Genomic DNA, 24,159 nt, shown 5'->3' with positions numbered 1-24,159 from the left:
GAACTAGAACGTATCATGCTTAGTGAAATAAGTCAAGCAGAGAAAGACAACTATCATGTGATCTCCCTGATATGAGGAAGTGGTGATGCAACATGGGGGCTTAAGTGGGTAGGAGAAGAATAAATGAAACAAGATGGGATTGGGAGGGAGACAAACCATAAGTGACTCTTAATCTCACAAAACAAACTGAGGGTTGCTGGGGGGAGGGGGGTTGGGCGAAGGGGGGTGGGGTTATGGACATTGGGGAGGGTATGTGCTTTGGTGAGTGCTGTGAAGTGTGTAAACCTGGTGATTCACAGACCTGTACCCCTGGGGATAAAAATATATGTTTATAAAAAATTAAAAATTAAAAAAAAAACTAATGATGTACTACTATACAGTGGCTAAATTAATATAATAAAAAAATTAAAAAAACAAAAAAAATATTATCTGTCTAGCAAGATGTTCACTTTTCCTACTCATGGTGACCACTCTATTCCTACCTCCCATCCCCCTTCAGTTCCCTGAAAATACACCTGCCTGAGTGTTACACTTGGCAGTGAGTTACATATGCTTCACAGGAGCCACTGTTTGTTTTTCATAGGCTAGTAAATGGTTCTTGTTATCCATATTACTATGCCAAGATCAGACTCCCAAGTGACAGAACTGGGGATTAGCATCAGAAATCCCACCTGGACCCTCGGTCTAGCACCATGGGAAGCACTAGAGTTGGCTTGAAACACTAAGGAGATTCAGTCCAAATATGGTTCTATATTGAGCTAAAGGAGTGTAGTCAATGTGAGGAAGCAGAGAAAACACCAGCCATTATCCAGACGACATCCTAAGCATTCATTCTGCTTCCTTCAATATGGTAATTCATCTAAAAAAAAAAAAAAAAAGAAAGAAAGAAAGAAAGAAGGAATAAGGAAAGGTATACATGACTGATTTTGAACATACTTGTAAGAGTTGTAGTTTTGCCTGCTTGGGGCCAAAGGACGTTGCTATAAATATGCTAGATAATTTAAGGGGACTTTCAATTAATCATTACATCAATAATTTAATGTGTTTTCTTTCATCTAAATGTGTCCTGAGGCAGGTAAAAGAAGCACTACTTATACATTGCAAAAGAAAGATTTTTCACTCCCTGGGCTCAGAGTTGCATATAATATGCAGAAATTAAACTTTGGTTTAATTGAAATTTGGTTGCAGTTTGAGGCTTTATAGTTTCCTTGGGCCACCTACTACATTCTTTTTAATGAAGCATTGAAGGATGGCAACATTAAAAAAATGCTAAATTAGCTCTTTCTCTTTATGTTTCAAACAACAAAGCACTTCTTTCTGTCCATTATAGCATCATTTGAAAGAAGGTAGAGATAACCCCCAAAATTCCTGACCATTCTTAATAATGACTATATGCCTATATACTATTAGCTTATCTATAGCCTTCTAGAATATATTTTAATTTTATTTATTTTTATTTTATTTTTGTATTAACATATAATGTATTATTTGCCCCAGGGGTACCGGTCTGTGAATTATCAGGCTTACACATTTCACAGCACTCACCATATCACATACCCTCCCCAGTTTCCATAACCCAGCCATCCAATGTCCATAACCCTCCCACCCCACCCCCCAGCAAACCTCAGTTTGTTTTGTGAGATTAAGAGTCTCTTATGGTTTTACTCCCTCCTGATCCTGTCTTGTTTCATTTTTTCCTCCCCCAGCCCCACAAACCCCCTGCCCTGTCTCTCAATGTGGATGGAACTAGAGGATATTATGCTGAGCAAAATAAGTCAATCAGAGAAAGATAATTATCATATGATTTCTCTGATATGAGGAATTCAATTTTATTTTTTGATAGCAGCTTCATTGAGTTATAATTCACATGCCATAGAATTCATCCCTTTAAAGTATACAATTTAAGTGTTTTTTTTTTAGCACAATTCAGGGTTATACAATCATCAAAATTTTCAGAACATTTTCATCACCCCCAAAGGACACCTTGCTACACCTGAGTAATTAGTTCCCATTTCCCCCGTCCTCTGGCAGCCACCAATCTACTTCCTGTCTCTATGGAATGCCTATTCTGGACATGTCATATAAATGAAATCATATAACATGTAGCCTTTGATGGGTGACTTTCTAAAGTTAGCATGTTTTCAAGGTTCATCCTTGAAGGGTCCATGTGAATAGCATGAACAGTACTTCATCCCTGTTTATGGCTGAATGATACTCCAATGTATGGATATACCATGTTTAATTTAGGCACCCATTGGCTAATGGACATTTGGGCTGTTTCTACTTTGACCTATTATGAATAATGCTCCTAGGACCATTTGTATACATGTTTTTTTATGTGTGAACTTCTGTTTTAAAATCTCTTGGGTATGCATTTAGAAATGGAATTGTTAAGTCATTCAGTAACTTGATATTTAACATTTTGAGGAATTGCCAAATTTTCCAAATTTGGCTAGGTAGCATTTTATATTCTCGCGAGGAATATCTGAGGTTTCAACTACTACATGTTTTTGTCAACACTTATTATTGTCTGTCTTTTTTATTGTCTGTCTTTTTTATTGTAGCCATCCTGGTATTGGTCTAGTGATAGCTCATTATGGTTTTTATTTGTATTTCCCAAATGAAGGATGATGTGTATCTTTCCATGTGTTTATCAGCTATTCATATATCTTCTTTGGCTAAATGTTTATTCAAATCCTTTGTCCATTTTTAAATTGGGTTATTTTTTATTGTTTTGAGTTATATATATGAGATGTATAGTATATACATACATACATAGACACATACAAACATATATACATGCTGGATACAAGTCTCTTATCAGATATATGACTTGCAAATATTTCCCATTCTATGGGTTGTTGTTTACTTTCTTGATAGTATCTTTTGCTTCACAAAAATGTATATATTTTAAATTCAGTTTGTTTGTTTACTTTTTTTTTTTTGCTTGTGTTTTTCATGTTGTCTTTAAGAAAGTATTGCCAAATACAATGTCATGAAGAGTCACCTCTTATCTTTTAACAGTTTTATAAGTTTAGTTATTACATTTTGGTCTATGTTCCATGTCAAGTTAATATTTGTATTTGGTGTTAGGTAGGGGTCCAACTTCATTCTTCTTTTTTGCTTTGTAATCAGTATATTAAGGAGACACTCATACATTTCAAGAATTTTATTCTGATACCCAGATTTTTAAGCCTGTGAATATGACTTTTAAACAGACAACTAAAGCTATGCATCAGAATTTGCTATCCTACTAACATTAAATTATAGTTACTTCAGAGCATAACTTAAATGGTTTAAAGTAAGCCTGTATCATACCTAAAAAATACCTTCCTATCTCATACATGCAAATTACTTCTCATGTCTCCTCACTCCAAGTTGCCCTGCTCCTGAAGTCACTACTCTAAAGCTTATTATGGTCCAAAGAGAAGGGGGAAAAAAGTATAACCAGGATTGAGATATATATATAGATATATATATATATCTATATATATATGTGATATGTTTATATGATATCTATCTATCTCAATAGATAGATAAAAAGATATAAAAAAAGATAGGTGTGCCTAGGTACTCAAGTGCATATTCCAACAAAGTTTATTAATTTGATAGCATATTTATATACACTTTTATCAGCTTCCTGTTGTTCTGTGGCCTACTCTTTTTTTTTTAATTTTTTATTTTTTATAAACATATTTTTTTATCCCCAGGGGTACAGGTCTGTGAATCACCAGGTTTACACACGAGGGTATGTGCTTTGGTGAGTGCTGTGGCCTACTCTTAATACTAAAACAGTATTGATTTGTTACAAACACAGATGCATACTGAAGTTGCCAAGATGTGAGATATTTTAAAAGTCATTTTTACAAGTATTAAACTTACCTTGCACACTCAAGTCGCCCTACATAGAGGGCAAAGTCAGAGCTTTCATATTTGAGTTGAACCTTCATCTAAGTTTTAAAACACTACTGTAGTTGAATATTAAAAACAATAGCAAATAGTGAGCTATGATTCTAGTCCTTCCCTCATTTACTACCATGTATAAAATGGCAACAGTATTGCTCACTGGCCTTGTAAAGAGATCTGATCCTGAATACCATCCTGTGGGTGATTCTCATTGTCCTCAGATGCTTCTTCACTGTAATGGCTCCATCTTTCCCGATTTGGATCAAAGTCCACCGGTCCTACCTGGTCCATTTCACCAGTCTCTTCCATTTCCTCCCTCTCAGGGAGGAGTTTTTCCAGCAAAGGGAGTTTGTCCAGAGGGAGACAGCCATTCCTAGGAAAGGTTACCTGAAATTTGATGATTTGGCAACTCTTTTCCCATGGTCTATGATAAACTGGCATGCCTTCATTCACACACACTTGATATCCCCATGCTTGACAATCTGACCTGGAGGAGAGGTGAGCAGTATGGCTCCATTGTCAAGAGTAGATATTGGCTTCTGAAAGCTGCACTGTGCTTCTACCAGCTGTATGTCTGCACACATGGTAAAGTCTTCTCCTTGCCAGGTAAAAACAGCATGGTCCTTCTGATCTAAAACAATGATAATATCAGTCCTGGTTATTGTCTCCTTCACCATAGAATGTTATCTTCTGGCCATCTTTCATGCCTTTGTCAATATGAATTTCTAGAATCTTCTCTCCAACTCTCTTCCTTCCATTGCAACTTTTACATCTACCTTTAGGACTGATCGGTTCCCCATGGCCCTGACACACCATGCACACAGACTGAGTTTGCTGAATCATTCCAGGTCCTCTCTGATGAATTCTTTACTTGCGTTCCAGTACCTCAGCTCCTGGGACAGCATTCTTCTACCCCTCCTTCCTTACCACCTTGGCCTTCGCATTTGGCACAAATCACATTCTTTTGCAGAGCTAGTTTTCTTGTTGTAGCATCATATAAATAAATCTTCTAGTTACTGAGAACTAATCACAACATTTTTACTTCTTCTTTCTCTCTGCATCCTTCATCTGTCCCTCTCTGCCAGCAACCTCCCATGCCCTCTTTCTCAAATAAATAAATAAAATCTTTAAAAATAAATAAACAAATATCATAAGAAAAGGCTTATAATAATTTAGAAGACTTCCCACCTCTGCTCCCTCCAGAAACACTCCCAGACTAAGCTATTGTCATCATTTTATCCACTGCTTCTGGTATTGATGTTCATATTTTAAAACAATATACTTAAACCAAGTGACTTCGTATGGTAGTAGTAGAAGATATACTTCCTTTATGCCATTAACCTCCAACACACAAATTCATCCCCATATCCTCCCAATATAAATATATTACATTTTTAAATAAAATCATCAGTGTTTCGATCAATGATTATATAAATATTATTCACTGCAGAACCAAATGGTGTACTATGATTTTTTCCCTTCTTGAGCAACTTTTCACTTTGCATTATTTCCTCTCCTTCTTAACTTACTCTGTTACTTTTCCTGGAGCACTTTCTCAGTTGCCTCCTGAGAGATTATACCTGGCAAGTACAATGTTTGATTCCTTACATTTGATGATACGTTGGCTAGAAATAGAATTCCAGATTAAAAATAGTACTCTCTGAAAATTTTGATGGCTTTCCGTGCTGTAATTGAGAATGTGAAAATGACACAATTTTATTCATATTTTGAAAGTTATTGTACTTTCATTGCCTGGAAGCTTTTAAGATCTTCTCTTCATGCTTGTTGGTTTTCAATTTCTTGACAATGTGTTTAATGCACAGGAAGTAGGAGGCAGAGGTATTCTCTCCATCTTCTGGTTTTTAGCCCCCCATATTGTACTTCATATTTCAAGTTCAGACCCTCTCTGACTTAGTATTTCTATTTATTTATTTATTTATTTTTAAAAGATTTATTGATTTATAAATCAACAAGAGAGAAAGAGAGCTAGAGTGGCGGGGGTGGGAAAGGGGCAAAGAATCCTAAGCAGACTCTGTGCTGAAGTCAGAGCTTGACTTGGGGCTTGATCCAATGATTCTAAGATCACGACCTGAGCAGAAACCAAGAGGTGGTGGTTTACTTAACTGCATGACCCAGGTACCCCTGATTCAGTTTTTAGAGAAGAAGGCTCAGAATTATTATATTTCCCCCAAATTCATTGCAATTTACCCACATAAATGCTCAGCTGACAAATATGTCTTCTCAAACTGCCTAAAATTATCTGAATCAGTAGATATTGAATAACTAAAAATAAGCATAATCTACAGATTTTGGAAGTTTCACTATGCATTTATACTTCATGTATCTAATTTAATTATGGCTAATACAAGGACTCTTTATTTCTATTAAAGTCAGAAATAATGAAAAAAAATTATTCCCAATTTCCTGACTACTGTATCCATATAATTGAGTTTACTGTGCAAAGTCTTTAGTGTAGAAATTTATTGAAGCCTTTCACATCAATAGGAATGTATAGATAACTCAGGAAATAATTGTGATACATATTGAAAACATAATAAAGGAAATATTCTATAATAAGTAAAGTTATAAAATATTCAATAAAATATGTAAGGAAATTTTTTTAATAAATGAGAAAAATATATTTAAAAATCCACTGAATGCCCATATCCCCAAATAAATTCCAGATGAATAGAAAAAAATTCCACGGAGAAAATGCATGTATGTATCTATTCAACTGAGTTTAGAAGGGGAAAGAGCTTCTAAGCATGAAAAGCCTGGAAAAAATTTAGGAGGGAATTGTTTGAAAGATTTGATCACATGAAAATTTAATTTTTTATTAAAAAACCATTAATATAGTAAGAGACTAATTATAAACTGCATAGAAAATGTTGGTAAGAAATATATAGCATAGAGTTAATAGCCTTCACATTTAAAGAGTTCTTATAAATTGGTTAGAAAAAAACATTAAAAGCCATAGCAAAATGGGCAAGGACATGAATAGTTAATTCCCCCAACTGAAAAATGTAACCAACAAACATGTGAAGTATCCTACTAATAATCAGTGGGATGGAAATTTAAACTAACCTGACACCTTTAGAATGAAACCAGACTGCTAACACTCAGTGCCACCAGGGCTATTGTGGGGTGGGTGCTCTCTGGTACAACAGTGGGCAAACCTGCCTTTCCTTATATGCAGTTTAGAATTATGGCCTCTGTGTTTATGCCCTGAATTTCATTATCCCAGTCCTGGAATCCCATCTTAAAATAGAAGATAGGCACAAAATGTCTGCCTCAGAGAAACAGAGAGTGGCGCAGTAATTACCAGGGGTTGATGGGTAGAGGAAATGAGGAAATATAGGCCAAAGGGAACAAACTTCCAGTTATAAAATTAACAAGTTCTGAGAATCTAATGTACAGCATAGTAATTATAGTTGACAATACTGTATCACATACTTGAAAGATGCCAAGAGTGTAGATCTTAAATGTTCTCACCATAAAAAAGAAATGGTAATTATATGACAGAAGGGAAGTGTTAGCTAATGCTATCGTGGTAATCATTTTGCAGTGTGTAAATGTTTCAAATCAACATGTTGTACACCTTAAATTTATGCAGTGTTATGTGTCAGTTATATCTCAGTAAATCTGGGGGAAAATTAAAGATAGGGTCAGATATTTATATACTTCCCTATTTAAAACTTTCAAAAAAGTAGAAACAAATACAATTCCAACAGCAGTGTAATAGTTAAAGAAAGTATGCCATAGCTATATGGTGAAACATTATTTAGATTTTGACAATCTTGTTCTAAAAAATATTTAATGACATAAGAGCTATTTATAATAAAGATTAAATATAAAGGAATAGAAACCTGCTTTTTACGCAAGCAAGTTTCATTTTTTTCAAAAGATTTTACTTGTTTATTTGGGAGAGAGAAGGAGCGGTGGGAAGGGCAGAGGGGAGAGGGATAATAAGCAGGCTCCCTACTGAGCAGGGAGCCTGATGAGGGACTCGATCCCAGGACCCTGAGATCATGACCTGAGCCAAGGCAAATGCTTAACCAGCTAAGCCACCAGGCACCCCTAGGCAAACAATTTTCTAAAAACTTTATATTCATGAATTAATTTAAAATGCTAGAATACAGTTTACCAAAATGTTAATAATGATTATCTTTCCTGGGTATGAATATGAGTAATTTTATTTTCACACTAATCCTTTTGTATATTTTTAAATTCTCATAATACATACACTATTTATGTAACAGAAAAAAATAATTAAAAACTTGTTTTCTCCAAAGTAACCCTTGTATAAGAATCTTCAGAATTGTTTTACAAGATTATACCAATATTGTCCTAATTTGTTATGATTAACTAGTTTAGATATCCTCTCCTTTCTTACAGCTTTCATGAGCTTTGTCATAGTCATAAAACATTTTAGAGTTTATAGTCTTATTTTTTGAGGATAAGGGGGTGACTTTTCATTCTAAATGCTTTGGATTTTTTTTTTTAGTATAGTTGGCACATAACAGTACATTAGTTTCAAGTGTACAACTTCGTGATTTGCCAAGTTTATACATTATGCTGTGTTCACCATAAGTAGAGCTACCATCTGTCTCATTACATCACCATTACAATATCATTGACTATATTCCTTATGCTCTGCTTTTTATTCACGTGACTTACTCATTCCATAACAAGAGGGCTGTATTTCCCTTTCTCCCTCACCTATTTTGCCCAATTCCTCCCTGGCAACCATCAGTTTGTTCTCTGTATTTATAGTTCTGATTCTGTTTTCGTTTATTTACTCATTTTCTTTAGATTCCATTTATGAGTGGAATCATATAGTATTTATCTTTCTCTGTCTTATTTCACTTAACATAATACCCTCTAGATCCATCCATGTTGTTGCAAATGTCATAATCTCATTCTTTATGGCTGTGTAATATTCCATTGTATACATATACCGCATTTGCCTTGTCCATTCATCTATTGATGAACACTTAGGTTGTTTCCATGTCTTAGCTATTGTACATAATGCTGCCATAAACATAGGGTTGCATATATCTTTAGTTACTGTTTCCATTGTCCCTGAGTAAATAGTGGAATTATTGGATAACATGGTATTTATATTTGTAACTTTTTGAGGAATCTCCAAACTGTTTTCTGCAGTGGCTATATAGTTTATATTCCTACCAACGGTGGACAGGGGTTCCTTTTTCTCCATATCCTTATCAATACTTGTTGTTTCTTATCTTCTTGATTTTAGCCATTCTAATAGGTTGAGGTGAAACCTCATTGTGGCTTTGATTTGTGCTTCCCTGGTGATGAGTGATGTTGAGCATCTTTTCAAGTGTCTGTTGACCATCTGTCTGTCTTCTTTGGGAAAGTATCTATTCAGGTCCTCTGACCATTTTTTAATCAGATTGTTTGGTTTTTGTTTTTGGTTTTTTGGGTTTTTTTTTTTTTTTTGTATTCAGTTGTATCTGTTCTTAATATATTTTGGATGATAACCCCTTATTGGATTTATCATTTACAAATATCTTCTCCCATTCAGTAGGTTGTCTTTTTGCTTTCTTGATGTTTTCCTAAGTTGTGCAAAAGCTTTTTATTTTGCTAGTCCCAATAGTTTATTTTTGCTTTTCCCCCCTTACTTTAGAAGATATATCTAGAAAAGTGTTGCTATAGCTGACATCAGAGAAATTACTGCCTGTGTTCCCTTCTTGGATTTTTATGGTTTCAGGGCTCATGTTTAGGTCTTTAATCCATTTTGAGTTTATTTTTCCGTATGGTGTTAGAAAGTAGTCCAGTTTCATTCTTTTGTATGTAACTGACCAGTTTTCTCAGAACCATTTATAGAAAAGTCCATCTTTTCCTCATTGTGTATTCTTGCCTCCTTTGCCATAGATAAGTATATGTGCTGCCTAAATGAGCATTCCTTTGCCATAGATTAATTGACACTGTAAATGTGGGCTTAGTTTTGGAGTTTCTATTCTGTTCCATTGATCCATGTGCCTTTTTTTTTTTGCTAGGACCATACTTTTTGATTGCTACAGCTTTGTAGTATATTTTGAAATGTAAAATTGGGATACCTTCAGTTTTGTACTTTTTCAAGATTGCTTTGACTGTTTGGGATCTTTTGTGGTTCCACACAAATTTTAGTATTATTTAATCTAGTATTGTGAAAAAGTGCTATTGGTATTTTGACAGAGATTACATTGAATCTGTAGATTACTTTGGATAATATGGACATTTGACAATGTTGATTTTTCCAATCCATAAGCATGGAATATCTTTCCATTTATTTCGGTCATCTTCAAGTCCTTTCATCAGTGTTTCATAGTTTTTGGAGTATAGGTCTTTCACCTCTTTTATTTATTCCTATGTATTTTATTACTTTTGGTGTGATTGTAAATGGTGTGTGTGCGTGTGTATGTTTTAATTCCCCTTTCTACAACTTCATTGTTAGTGTATCGAAACATTACCAATCTTTGGGTATTAATTTTGTATTCAGCCACTTTGCTGAAATTATTACTTCTAGTAGTTTTTTTTTATGTCTTTAGGATTTTCTGTGAATAGGATCTTGTCATCTGCAGATAGTGACAGTTTAACTTATTTACCAATATGGATGCCTCTTATTTTTTTTCTTGTCTGATTGCTGTGGCTAGGACTTCTAGTACCATGTTGAATAAAAGTGGTGAGAGTGGAGGGATTTTGAAAAGACCCCTTTCTTTTTTTTTCCTTTATTTTTTTAAAGATTTTTATTTATTTATTTGACAGACAGAGATCACAAGCAGGCAGAGAGGGAGGCAGAGAGAGAGAGGAGGAAGCAGGCTCCCCACTTGAGCAGAGAGCCCAATTCAGGGCTCGATCCCAGGACCCCAAGACCACGACCCAAGCTGAAGGCAGAGGCTCTAACCCAGTGAGCCACCCAGGCACCTCGAAAAATCCCGTTTCATGTTTCTGCAGATACTTTCTGAAATGACCAGTCAGAACACCATCATTATAATTCTTCACATTTTTTCCAATCTTTTTATAGAGTTGAGCTCTTTTGATTTTGACCACAGTCCTGAAAAATAGGTAGTGCAAATTTTAAAGTCTTCTTTTAAAAAAAATAAGTACTTACATAAGGTCAACATAAACCACTGAGCTGTAGTGCTAACCCAAAATGTTTGTCCTGATTCCAGATTTACTGTTAGAAGTTATCCAAGACAATCAAGTTATATAATAGATTAAGAAAATGAGACATACAGAAGTTAAATGATATGCCCTAAGTCATGGAGAGAATGAATGCCAGACCTAAATGCAATCTCCATTCTTTTTTTTTTTCAATCTCCATTCTTTTGTATCTGAAATTTGTACTCTTTTTGTTAGTCCACTCAGAAGTGGTACCTAAATACTTTGCATAAGTGTTTTAACAAATATGCAGACTCTTTAATTCACTCTCCAGTAGATAACATAATTTTTACTAAGGTGTTCTTTGGAATTGATGAACGATATTATCAGTTTTGTCCTTGTCTTGCCTAAGGATGCCTCTGAGGCAAATTAACACAAGGCTTACTTAGTAAAAAGGTGTTTAAAAGAGTAGAGTCACCCAAGTACATTTCTTTGATGAATTTTAGTGATTTAAAAAGGGGATATGAAAACTATTTTTACTGTGAAGTTTTGGATGGCATTTCTGGGATATAAATGGTTTAAAAAAACTCTGGAAGGTATTAAATGGTAACAACATTTTGCAGTGGCCAAGCAAATGCATTAGCTTAATTACTTTCCTTGTTCTTACTGCTAACTGATTTGATTTCTGAGATAAACCTTGCCTATAATAATGTTTATCTTGACCATTTACTATTATCATACAATCGTCTCTTTCAAAATGTTTCTTATGTGATAGTTTACTCATTAGTTATTAAAGCATTTAACATTATATAATAAGCATAACGCAGACTAATCATCCGTGTATTCCACAGACATTTGCTGCGAGGCTACCATGTGTCAAGCTCTGAGTACCAATATAGAAAAAAAAAAAGGGTAAAAATCCCTAGTCTAGGGTACATACAGCCTTGTTTAGAAGACACGGTTCATTGGGTTATGGACATTGGGGAGTGTATGTGCTATGGTGAGTGCTGTGAAGTGTGTAAGCCTATGATTTATAGACCTATACCCCTAGGGCAAATATTACATTATATGTTAATAAAAAAATTAATAATAAAAAAGGTACATTCCAAATTAACCAAAAAAAATTTGCTGAACACCTATCCTCTGTCAATAGAGTCAGACTAAGGAATGTGAGCACTTAGAGCAGGCTAATACATGGGCACCTCCTCAGATTCATAATCCTTAAGGGCTTATTGAATTATTTAGTGGAGGCAGAGATAACACGATCTTTTTAATAACAAAAGTTGTACATGGTTTTTGTTGTTTTTAATCAAGGATCTATGAACCATGCACATTGTTGATAATGCTCATATGAAGCTATTTAGAAATTAGACAATAAAAAGTCCTTTATCTTGTCATATAACACTCCTCCTTTCAGTTTTAGAAACCTAGCATGTGAGTTGGGAGCTTTTGACAGATGTTTGGCGCCTGGGTATAATCCTTCTTGATACATCAATCAGTCCAATCAGCCTTGCCTTATTCTAAAGTTCTCTGATCACTCCTGAGAAATTTGGCATTTCTGCTTCTTTTAATAGTTAATGAGAGCTATCCTTTTGCACAGTGACAAAACAAAACACAGTTTATCTGCTTGGGGGTGTCCTCCCTCCCTAGATCTGCTTTGTCGTTGATTTGCAAAGCAGAGAAAGATAAAAACTCTGCCAGTGATAAATGTTCGCCTCTTTCATGTTATCTGTCCTGCAACTATCAGTGCTTTTTCACCCAAAATGATTATTCTTTATTGCAATGCAGCATCACATAGTAATTACTGAAGACACTGAGTGAGAATCAGAGTTCCAGCTACATTTGGCTGCATGCAGACAGTATCATCTGTGATTCTTGGTACCCTCGGCACCGCATGTTCTACTCGGAAGTGCTGTCCCAGGTCCTGAATGCGCAGCTCTATGGCCCCCACGTCTAGATTCCCTTGGGGCTCATCTGGGGCTGTCTGACTCACCAGCTGGCCCGCCTCCAGTGCCTGGTGGAAATGCAGGTGGATGATGTCAATCTTGGTCTTACTGTCCTGCGGTATCTGCTGGGCCTCCAGCCCCAGCTTCCAGTCCTTGGGGCTACCATCACTGTGTGTCTGGATCAGGTTTTCTGACCTCCACTTTACCTTCAGTTTGATGGCCAGATGAATGTAGACCATCTATGCATTGCCAGATTTCCACATGTGCAGGCAATAGTGGTCACACATCGAGACCCACATCTCTTCTGGGAACCTGGTGAATTTCTTTTGACATGTATAGGAAGACACTCCCAGAAATCACAAACATAAAATTGTTGTGGAAAAATGATCCATTTCAGAAAAGAGGAAAGGGAGTTATGATCTTGGGCCTGGTGTCAAATCAAACTATCTCCAGTCAAATTCATAAGCTATTGGCTGGGTTTCCATGCCTGAAATCTCTTTTCACACACTAAAATATCAAAATTAATTGTAGCAATAGAACACAAATGTATACTTTTAAAACTACTATGTATAAACACAAATGTGTAAAATCTATATTGCAAATACCCTCTTGGGAGAAATTTTTTCTGCATGGGTTGGATCTAATGATAATTGTACAGAAAATGGCTTTTTTTCTAATAAGCCCAGACTTTTTTTTTCCTTTTTCTTTTCCTTTCTTCTTCTTCTTTGTTTTTTTCACGGACCTTCAAATTGCATTCCAAGTTGGAATTATCCTTTGAAAAATTCCCATTACTGATTCAGTATGCCAAAGACCTCTGAAAGTCTCTGAATTGGGTAAGGAAGATCACTCATAGCATCTTTTTCAGTGATGCCTTGCTCACTTTTCAATGGAGATTAAACTGTTACAAACAATAGGCTTTCTTTTCAGTGCTTTCTGCTGAATTTTCTAGAAGAGTATTTTATGCTTTTAAATCAGTGTTTGTAATTCATTCCAGAAATCTAACTATAGACCAATGACTTCTCTCCTTAAAGAGATAAAAGCAGCCCCTTTTTAAAAAATGACACTCAAACTTATATTTAATAACTATCTTTTGCTTTATTCTGTTCACATGTGACCACTTCAAACGCAACACTTGGTTTTCCTCTTTTGACTTTTCTCTTCTTTCACTACCTAGGTCAGTAGAGACTTTCTCCCAATAGTATATATACTTCATCAGGTAGGTATATGTCATTCCTCAAAGAGATCATGGCTTTCCAGCACAAGGACTGGGTCCTCCCCTTTGATTGTTCTGTCTGTGCTGGGGTTCTGCCAAGGTCCTGTCACCCCTGAGGTGTCCTTACGCCAGAAATTCTAAGTAGGCTATATGTTATATATAAATAAACAGAGAGGCTGCTTAGAGCCTAGGGTTGTGGGTAGTGAGGCAGGCTGTGTCTGGGTTCCATTACAATGAATGCTTTTCTTGATTAGTGATATCTGCCATGGCAGCACCTTCTAGACATGTCTAGAATGGGGACACTGGGGGAAGAGACTTTATACCAGCCACAGGCTCAGGCAGGTTCAAGGAGTACATTCCACCCTTGACTCAGGCGGCTGTTCTTGCTTCCCAGACTTCATTGTCTCACACACCGTGTAGCTGAGGAGGCATTCTGAAGGCTGTGAAGGTACAAGGTGCTTCCCTAGACTCTGGAAGGACCAGCATAAGCCCCAAGCTAGAGGGAGCTTGGAAGAACAACTCATGCAGGGCTCCATAAGAGTCTGCAAGTTGCAGGCTGTGCTGGCCTCAGCTCTTTTTCCTTTGGGTCAGTTTCATCCTGAGAAAGATAGCTGGCTGACCGATTTCTGGATAAATTTTAAAGAAAGAATCAGAGTTTTGGTAAGAGACTTTCATGCACAGGGGACAGGACATGAAGAATCTCGGGGGCATGAGAGAAGTCATACATTCTGGAACCTGCGAGAACTACTACAGTACTCAGTTGCAGGGCGTGGTGAGAGATGAGCCTGGACACGTGAGCAGGGGCCAGATCCCAAAGAACTTTTCAAGCCACGCTAAGGAATTTGACAGAATCCTTTAAGTGATAGAGAGCCACAGGAGGACTTCAAGCAATTTTCACAAGAAAACTGGCACAATGTAGAAGCTGGATTGGCATGGGGGTCTGTCTGGAGGGGGATTCCAATCAAGAGAGGATTGCAGTTTATCAGATGACAAAGTATTGAATCCTGAATTAAAACAGTGGCTGTGGAGATGGAGAAAAAGGATAAATGTGAGAGTGATTACTGGTTAGTGAATATTAATGCTGAAACTTGTTTTAAAGGGAAGGAAATATTTATACATTTGACAGTTGGAAAAAATGGTATGGCTTAGTAATAAAAGATGTAATTATAAAAAAGAGAGCAGGGGCGTGTGGGTGGCTCAGTCAGTTGGACATCTGACTCTTGGTTTTGGCTCAGCTCAGGGTCTCATGGGTTGTGGGACCCAGCCCTGTGTCTGGCTCTGCGCTCAGCGGGGAGGCTACTTGAAGATTCTCTCCCTCTGCCCCTCTCCCATTTGCCCACATGCCGGTGCATGCATGCTCTCTTTCTCAAATAAACAAATAAATCTTTTTTTTTAAAGATTTTATTTGTTTATTTGACAGACAGAGATCACAAGTAGGCACAGGCAGTCAGAGAGAGAGGGAGGCAGGCTCCCTGCTGAGCAGAGAAGCCGATGCGGGGCTTGATCCCAGGACCCTGGGATCATGACCTGAGCCGAAGGCAGAGGCTTTAACCCACTGAACCACCCAGGCACCCCAACAAATAAATCTTTTTAAAAAATTATTAAAAATAAAAAGTAATTAAAAAGAGCAGTAAGAACTTTGAAAAACAAAAGCATTATGAAAACATACACAATTTTACCATTTTGTGATGGCCTAAGCATAGTTTGAGAGTTTAATATAAAAAAATTTCTCCCTGAAGTTATTCATTACTCCATTTCATATGTTTTAAGAATTTGGTATTTTTTGTTTTGTTATAATAAGGGTCAAGCTGCGTCCACAACCTAATGACATTTTGCTGATGTCATTTTGCTGATGAAGAGGGGGCAAGAATATTTTCAAGTGAACTGATTCCTTTGAATATCAAATTTACCAAATTCAGACCACCTCTCTCCTTTCCCATATTCCACAGTTAGTAACATTTCCCATATTCCATATTTAGTAACATTTCCTGGTGGGTGATTAACATGAGATTGCTGATTAATGAATGACCTTCCAACTGTGAATGGACTAGGCGCAGTACCATATAACTCATTGGTAAAGCAGGAGAAAATGTTGGGAAAGTAACCCACTACTGGGTTGCCCTGGGTTTAAAAATGACTCTTTAAGTACTTTGTGAGCAAAACGATTCATGAAATAAACAATACACTTGGGTAGGCATTGCAACAACGATATTAAACTCCTGTCTTACTCCGTTTTTGGAAACTGGATGACAGTATTGCACATTGCAAATGAATTGGGAACTGGAAAGCTTAGAGTTGATTCCTTCAAATGCTGAAGTTATTATGGCGTGTGCCTTATGAGGGATATTTCTCTTTAATGAACTGCTATTCCAGAAAGCTTGAAATCTATTTAGGTAGATAGACTATAAGTATCTGAAGAGTGAATATTAATATCTTTAAACAATAATTGCTATTATTAAGCCCTGTCTTCATGTAGGGATTCTGAATCCTAGAGTAATCAAAGAAGTTGGGCAAACTCAGCTAGCTCGTAAGTGCAGCTTACTGCGTGTAAACACTGGTCTTGCTCTTCTAGACACTGAGCTTCAACATCGTGCCTCCCCTGGATATGCACTAATTCTTAAATGGCTGGGGCACACAGCTGCTCTAGGAGTTCACTTAAAATTAGAATCTGGAATGTTCTTTCAAACTCATAACAATGGCTATTTCGAGCTCTGAATGTGATGATCATAATGAACTTTATTCATTTTGTGAAATCTACAAAAATTTTAAATTATAGATCTTAACAGCCCAAAGGAATTTTAAAATTACTTATTTAATAGGGATTCTTGTTGGCAAACCTGCCTTAGAAATATCTGTATCCCCCAAGTAGATGAGAAGTACTTACTAGAAACTTGTTTGATAAATTTGGTCTACTCCTTGGAACAGGGAACAATGAGGATTTTTCTCACCTCTTCTGAACAATTACTGCTCCTTAGAGGAAATTAAGTGGAAGTAGTGCCAACATAGTTATTAGCACCAGAAATTTGATAGGCATGCCCCCAAAGGAAAGCTGTAAATTACACTGAAGTAATTCTGAGAATGATAAGGCTGTCACCATCTAACACAGCTGTTTATTTTTATACAAAAAGAAAAATATAGTATGGATTAAAAATGGGAAGACAATGCTTGGGACTTTAGATAATGACTTACTGTGCTATTAACAGTTTTTGAATATGTAGGATATATAAATATATTTCTCTGTTAAGTATAAATTTGTGTTTATATATTTACATATATTTATATTTATTTGTCATTATGTAAGTATAGATAGTCATATAAAGTTTTTGAAATACATGTGTAATTCTGTAGGCAGGCCACCATGAATTTTTTCATAGTTCTAAATACGTTCAAAGTAGGCTTGCCATTACTGACATTAGCTGCAGCCTGAGTATGGGGCCGTCATCTCATGGTACAAAGCAGTAGAACTTGTGTTCTTGCTGGTCACCTGGATTCTGTTTTTTCTTTTCCCCAAGAGAAGATGTGAATATGCAGGCCCTTAAAATGATTAGCTATGTACCTACCAGAGGGTTGGGCACCTTTATATTAAAATGTTATCTAAGGGGTTTAAGGGTCTGTAAAGAAAGTCATGCATATGATAACTATCTTCAACATGTGTTTTTGTCTTTTGTGTCCCTCCAGTTTGGGTAGTGGTGTGGATGAGGTTGGCATCCAGTGCTCGTCTTTAGTAGAGATGAGGACTGCACAAGGGTTGGGGTCGGGACTTTGGAGCAAATGTCGCTCAGAGTTGGAAGGGGGCTGTGGTGAGCTGATCAGAAGCCAAGTGACTCACAGAGTACTGTGAGATAGGTCCAATCCAAGCCACAACCATGTCCTACGCTAATTTTTTACACCTGAAATCAATATAATATGGTATGTTAACTATACTGGAATTAAAATTTAAAAGAGAGAGGAATGCTGTCTTTAAAGGCAAATCCATGGGGCACTGGGTGTGGTGCATAAACAATGAATCTTGGAACACTGAAAAAAAAATTAAATTAAAAAAAATACTAAAGGCAGATCCCGTGGAGTTTCTGGCCACGTGGCCAAATTTCCAACTGGAAACAGAAAAGAAGTTTGTCCCAAAGGGGATTAAATAAAAGGGCTTAGCTGTAAAGGAAAGGGATGGAGTAGAGAGCCCAAGCCACACGCCTCATGAATTTAAAGATCAGGCCCTGAAAGCAGGCTTTCCCTCTGAAAAGAGAGTGAAAGCTACCTTCAAATCTTTGAACCAGATCAAAGACAATTTAAATAATGGTTTTATATTAAATTTTACATTTTAATGGTTAAAAGCAAGAACCCTACACTCAGACTGCCTGAGTTTAATCAATCATGTGACATTAGGGAAATCACACAATAATTCTCTGTCCCAGAAAAATGGGAATAATACTTTTTACCTTGTAGACTTGTTGTCGAGATTAATTGAGCTAATTTATTTAGAGCCGTTACAATAGTACTTTGCAAAGAGTAGATTTCATTTCTTAATAGGTGTTAGAATAATAATAACAACACAACTATATGTATGTGTACATATACATGGTATATATGTGTTTATATATATGTATATATATATGTGTATTTAAATGTATATATAAATATATGTGTGTATGTCTGTATATACACACATATAAAAACAGATATAAATGGTTTATATATATAAACATTTACCAGTCACATTATTGTTATTACTATTTTGACTTTTCCCAAGCAGAGGACTTCAGCTGATAACATTGGGCATTTGGTGTGTTTCTTAAGCCAGTTCCTACTTGCTGAGCCCTTGCTTCAAACATCAAATATTTTAGAACACGTAAAGCACAGGTATTCTGGTTTGGAATGGGGGTGCCTGCTGCCTCTCTCTCGGACTCCCATGGAAACCCCAAGATACCACCATGGAGCACTTTTTGAAAACTTGGAAAGAATCCTTGGCCTGGTATCAAGACCTTGAATCAGGTCCTCTCTGCCATTACCGGGCCGTGTACCCTTCAGCATGTTCTCAATGGCCTCGGTTCCGTGATTTGGACACTGTAACGAGCTAGATGAGTTCAGTAGTTTTCACACTCTGCCACTCTAAGGCCCTGAGAGGTCTCAAGAAGTGTGTCCTAAGAAGTTTTGGGGAATGGGTGGCGAGGAACAAGCTGTATGAGCAGAGGGAACCCAAAGACTTCAAAAGCTAGGAAGAAAGGAATATACTGAGATTTCATGTATTTGTTTGAAGAATGAGTACTGCTGCTCAAGAAATTGTGACTAGATGATCAAAGGGCCTTCAGTGTCAGTTATTCCCTAGTCCCTCATGGAAGCAAAGGAACAGAAATGAGAACACAGATGATAGCAACAAGTACTGAATCTGACAAAACCGAGTGAGGGGCAAGCCGTGTGGACTAGTCACAAGGTGCTGTGACAAGGCTGTTTCTGTACTTCTGATATTCAGGGAAAAGCCAAAACCTCTGTTGCCTGAGTTTTATCTAGATCCTTTGGTCTCATTGTGTTTATGGGAACAGAGACTGGCACGATGATAATTAAGTTTGTGGATCAATGAGAAATATCATAATAGGGATATTCTACACTTAGAATCAGAAGACAGCTACAGTAAACAATTACATTGTTATGTTGTGGGACTTTCCTTGGTGGTTAGTGATTTTAGAAAATATGTTCCTGCCAAAGCAAATGTCAAATTACAAGTTTCCATTTACGATTGCCGCGTTGCTGCAACAGGTGTGTGTGAACTCAGAAGCTCTTGACTTGATAGAGAGTTGACAATGAAATGTGTTTAGGTCAGTCAGGTTTCCATGTCCCCTCTGGGCATAACACCTGTAATGGATTAGTGAGCCCTTAGGCCATGGTTATGGCTTGGATTGGACCCATGTTTAGTCCTCTTCATTGTCAGCTTGCTAAAAGCAAAGGAAAACCTAGAAACATATGTGAATATATGGTGTGGTAACATCTGTTTATCAGTAATTTTGATAATGATTACTATGCAAAAACAAGGGCGGATTACCTTACAAACTTCATATGCAGTATGAGATGAAGTCTTCCCAGTGACTTTTCTCTCTGATTCTGTCTCCCTTCCACCATTCGGAGCTTTCACTATCGTGCCATTGTGTGTGTGTGTGTGGGTGTGTGTGTGCGCGCGCACGCGCCCGCGTGTGTTAAAGTGTAGCATTTTCTGTCTCACTGCTGAAATTCTTTATCTTGGAGCGACATCACCCATTAACACTCCAGTGTGGCTTCGTTTGTCAGATTACGTTTGGAGCCTTGGCTCCTGGCAGCTGATGCCAATGATAGTAACAGTTCAATGGGGGACTAGAAATGGGAAAGGTCTGCAGCGCAGAGGAGGAAAGGACATCCACAGAGAGACTGAAGTGGGGAATGTTGGGAGCCAGGAGGTCCTGTGGGCCTCACAAAGGATAAGCTGTTGACTGAAAGATACGCAAGTGGAGGGGGAAATGCAGAGGCCAAATTTTGCCCGCTGGTGACCTAGCACGGTGCCTTGTACATAATCCATCTTCAGTAAACAATGGCTAAGTCCAATTATTTTTTGTCCTCACGTGGTTTTGGTAGAACTCAAGTTGAGATTTAATGTGCTTTTGTTATTAAAAAGATTTGTGTATGGCTTATTTTTTTTTAATGGATTTTCATAAAGAGGCATGATTTTCTCTTTTAAACTTGTTCAAACATTGCATTTTGTGACGAAAAGTTCTTTTTGAGGAAACATACCTCAAACACAAGCCATAAGTAAGTCTTCCTTTAATAAAACTGTTCCTGTTATAGCCATTGAGTAATACATCCATTGCAAGCATGCTATTTTTTCACCAATAAATGTGCACAGCTCTGATTAGAAGAGGTGAAAGATACCCATCTACTTCAAATGGTGAGTTAGACCCTGTAGGGAGAAAGGGTATATTTTATTATGACAGGTTTGTAATTATGAAAGCTCTGAATGGCCCCATTTAAAAAAAATGCTTTTGAGAAAATGTAATTCTCTAACTTCTGTATGTATTATGGTGACTGTTCATTTCAGAAAAGAGTACATTCTGAGCACCTTTCTCCAGTGGTAACAGCATCATTGTTTCACAAAGCATTTTGTGTCGGTCTTCCAAGGAAGAAACTTTAAAAAACATCCTTTCCATACTTTTTTCTCCTACCCAGGATTTGCTCACATCTACTTTCGGAATAAGCCCACAAATGTTACAATATTTTTATAAAGGAAAACAGAAGATATTTCTCAACCCAGGGGCCTTCGTCTAGGCCTTAACTCTTGTTCATTTGTATCTCTGGTCAAATGCACTCATTTTTTAAAAGAGTGTATCTACATAATAACATTTAAAAATGAGGCTTTTAAAAAAGCTTTAAAAATACAATTCAATTATCACCTAACTTATTACAAGATTTAATTTAACCTTTCCCATTCATTTTCAGGGCTACGGCGACACACAGGGGCCAGATCATTTTCAAAGATGCTTTAGCCCAGCAGCTGTGTGAACAAGGAGGTAAGTAAGAATCATCTCTGACTTCTCTGTGTTGGTCATGTCAAAATTATTTGCGGTAGGCCCAATGTTCTACGTACTAAGTGTTCCATTACTATTACTTGATCACAATGCTTTAAAAATGGAATTATTGATCCCTTCATATCCCTAAGAATTACATATTTAGTCATTGATAAATATCTGTAGACTTCTGAAAATACTAAGTGTGAGCAAAATAAACCAAGAGAAAATTTATCTTTTTTTACTATTTTTTTCTCAAACTAATTACATTTAGTAATTAATTCCATTAGTCCTGGAAATACAAATCTTAGAGTTTTAGAATTCTACAGAAACGTATCTGCTTAATTTACCACTTAAATTTCTTGCCAAATTTGTTGAAAATGTTTCTACTTATTGCTTTTAAACATGCCCTTGGGTTCAGTATTTATGTTCTTGTTTCAATTGTGTGCACTATTAATTTCAGATTTGTGAATAGATACTGTATCATTTTGGATACATTAACTAATGGACATTAAGTAGTCACATTCAATGACTTCTACTTTGTGAGTGCCTCATACACATCCTAACTTTCACCTATACCAGACACAGATGCATATATGCACAGGTACACACATGTATGCATGCCATGAAAGGGTGGAAAATAGGATCCGCACCCCAACACAAAGTTGTTCACTTTGCTTCCTGGGCTTCTACCTGACTTCGTTTGTGTCTTCATTGTAGCACTTACTGCTTCACATAGAATTTTCCTCTGAAAAAAAAAGTGAATATTACCCATCAGAGACTGAGCTTCTCAAGTGTAAACTATATGCCTTTAGAGCTCTGTGGTTCCCTGGAACCTGGCATATGACTATTCAAAAAATGCTGATAGACTGAATACAAATTTTTCTCAGCCATTCATCTATTCATTGATTAAACGTTTGACAATGAATACATTTCAAGCCAGTCTTTTTTTAATGTCATGCCATTTTCACCATCATCATAGGTCTAATATCCATTTTTATTTACACAGCAATATTTTGGGGAAATTTGTTAGCTTAAGAATTACATTTTTTAATTTAAAGGAAATTTCTACAGTCTTATTTCTGTTAAAAAGAATCTAATGGGCCTAGGAAAGAAATGAGGGAAAATTATATTGGTTTTTGAAAGGCCTAAAAAAATACCATTCATTATTGGTAGTAATACATACATCCTCAATATGGCTTTACCTAGGTAATGTGGTACTGGACAGTTATTACTGGTAAACTTCTGATTGCTTACATATATAACTCTTGAATCAGAAAACCTCATTCTGATTATAGTTTCAAATATATTATCAGGGTTCTTGGGTTGAGTAGATTTTTACTGTAACTTTTGTGAATACAAAACTGTGGTAGCCTTTGTAGTAAGCTCAAGATATCTATCACAACGCAGATCTTTTTCTAGACTGAAAAAGTTCACAATATTGAAAATGTAGAACACTGTATAACACAGTGAACATTAATATTCTGAAAAATGCATAGTGTCAGAAAAAGATGTGTCTAATTTTATTAACATTTAACATTGTTTAAAAGCTGATCTCTTTTAGGCGTTGGATTTTTGAGTCTTTTCTTTCGTAAATGAATTGTTGGAATTGGCTTCACTTAAAATGAAAAGAAAAAGATAAGAAAAACCAGTGGGAAAAAAATTCTCAACCAGTGGGTTAAAAAAAGAAGAAGAAGAAAAAAGCCTTATATAGTCAGATTGCACACGAATATGATTTACACAATGGTAGATGTGCATATTATTAAAAGTACTATTCAGCCCAGGACCAAAGCAAAACACTGAGCTTTCCAACAGCACCTAATCAATTGAAATCATATCAATCCATCCAAGATAGGGTGGAAAGAATACTAACAAGAGTGATGGCTTCCTGCTGTCAAGAATAATAAGGGAAATAATTGGTGCTATAAACCATAGATCTATTTTGGACCTATATACTTTTAATTAGAACATTAATTATCTCCTTAAATAAAATAACATAAATTTAACGTGTTATAATTTCTTATGCATTGGATGGAGAGTATTTAATGCATTTATGAGAGAGGAAAAAATGACAATCAGTATATACCAAAGCATAATGCCTTTCAATTACAACATAGTCAGTAGGTTTGTTGATTTTAATTAAATGAAACAATTTAAACAAAGCAAATTTTGCTTTGTGGAGCTTGGGGACAGCTATTATTATAAGACTGTATTGGTGGCTAAGCATATTGACAAAGTAAAAGGATCAGAAAACATACTAGTCTTGGATGGTCTGTCGTCTCAATCCTTTTCCTTAGAAGACATTCGCTAAAGGATTTTATTCTGTAAACGTTTATCTAACACCTCCAACACCCTGTCTTCGCTCACAATGCTAAATATGACTATAAAAGTAAAGAAAGACCCATTTCTGTTCCCGAGGGGTGGGGTATAAATGGCAGATCAGCTAGGTTTGCCAGGGGGCTTTAGG

At 36.4% G+C, this 24,159-nt stretch overlaps 1 protein-coding gene and 1 pseudogene across 2 annotated transcripts in view; one reads left to right on the top strand and one right to left on the bottom strand.

The window, feature by feature from the left end:
* RELN (reelin) overlaps positions 1 to 24,159 on the top strand; it is a 407,759-nt gene that overhangs the window by 181,396 nt on the left and 202,204 nt on the right. Inside the window, exon 4 of the mRNA XM_082692427.1 lies at positions 21,625 to 21,695. Coding sequence (XP_082548553.1) covers positions 21,625 to 21,695 — 71 coding nt within the window. The remainder of the gene's footprint in view (positions 1 to 21,624; positions 21,696 to 24,159) is intronic.
* LOC309845806 (dnaJ homolog subfamily A member 1 pseudogene) lies at positions 4,063 to 4,967 on the bottom strand (annotated as a pseudogene). Its single transcript has one exon. The product of its transcript is annotated as a dnaJ homolog subfamily A member 1 pseudogene (transcript).

The sequence above is a fragment of the Mustela nivalis genome (assembly GCF_964662115.1).
Source record: "Mustela nivalis genome assembly, chromosome: 12".
Lineage (NCBI taxonomy): Eukaryota > Metazoa > Chordata > Mammalia > Carnivora > Mustelidae > Mustela > Mustela nivalis.
Note: the sequence above shows the minus strand (reverse complement) of the source record. Positions and strands in the feature narration are given on the sequence as shown.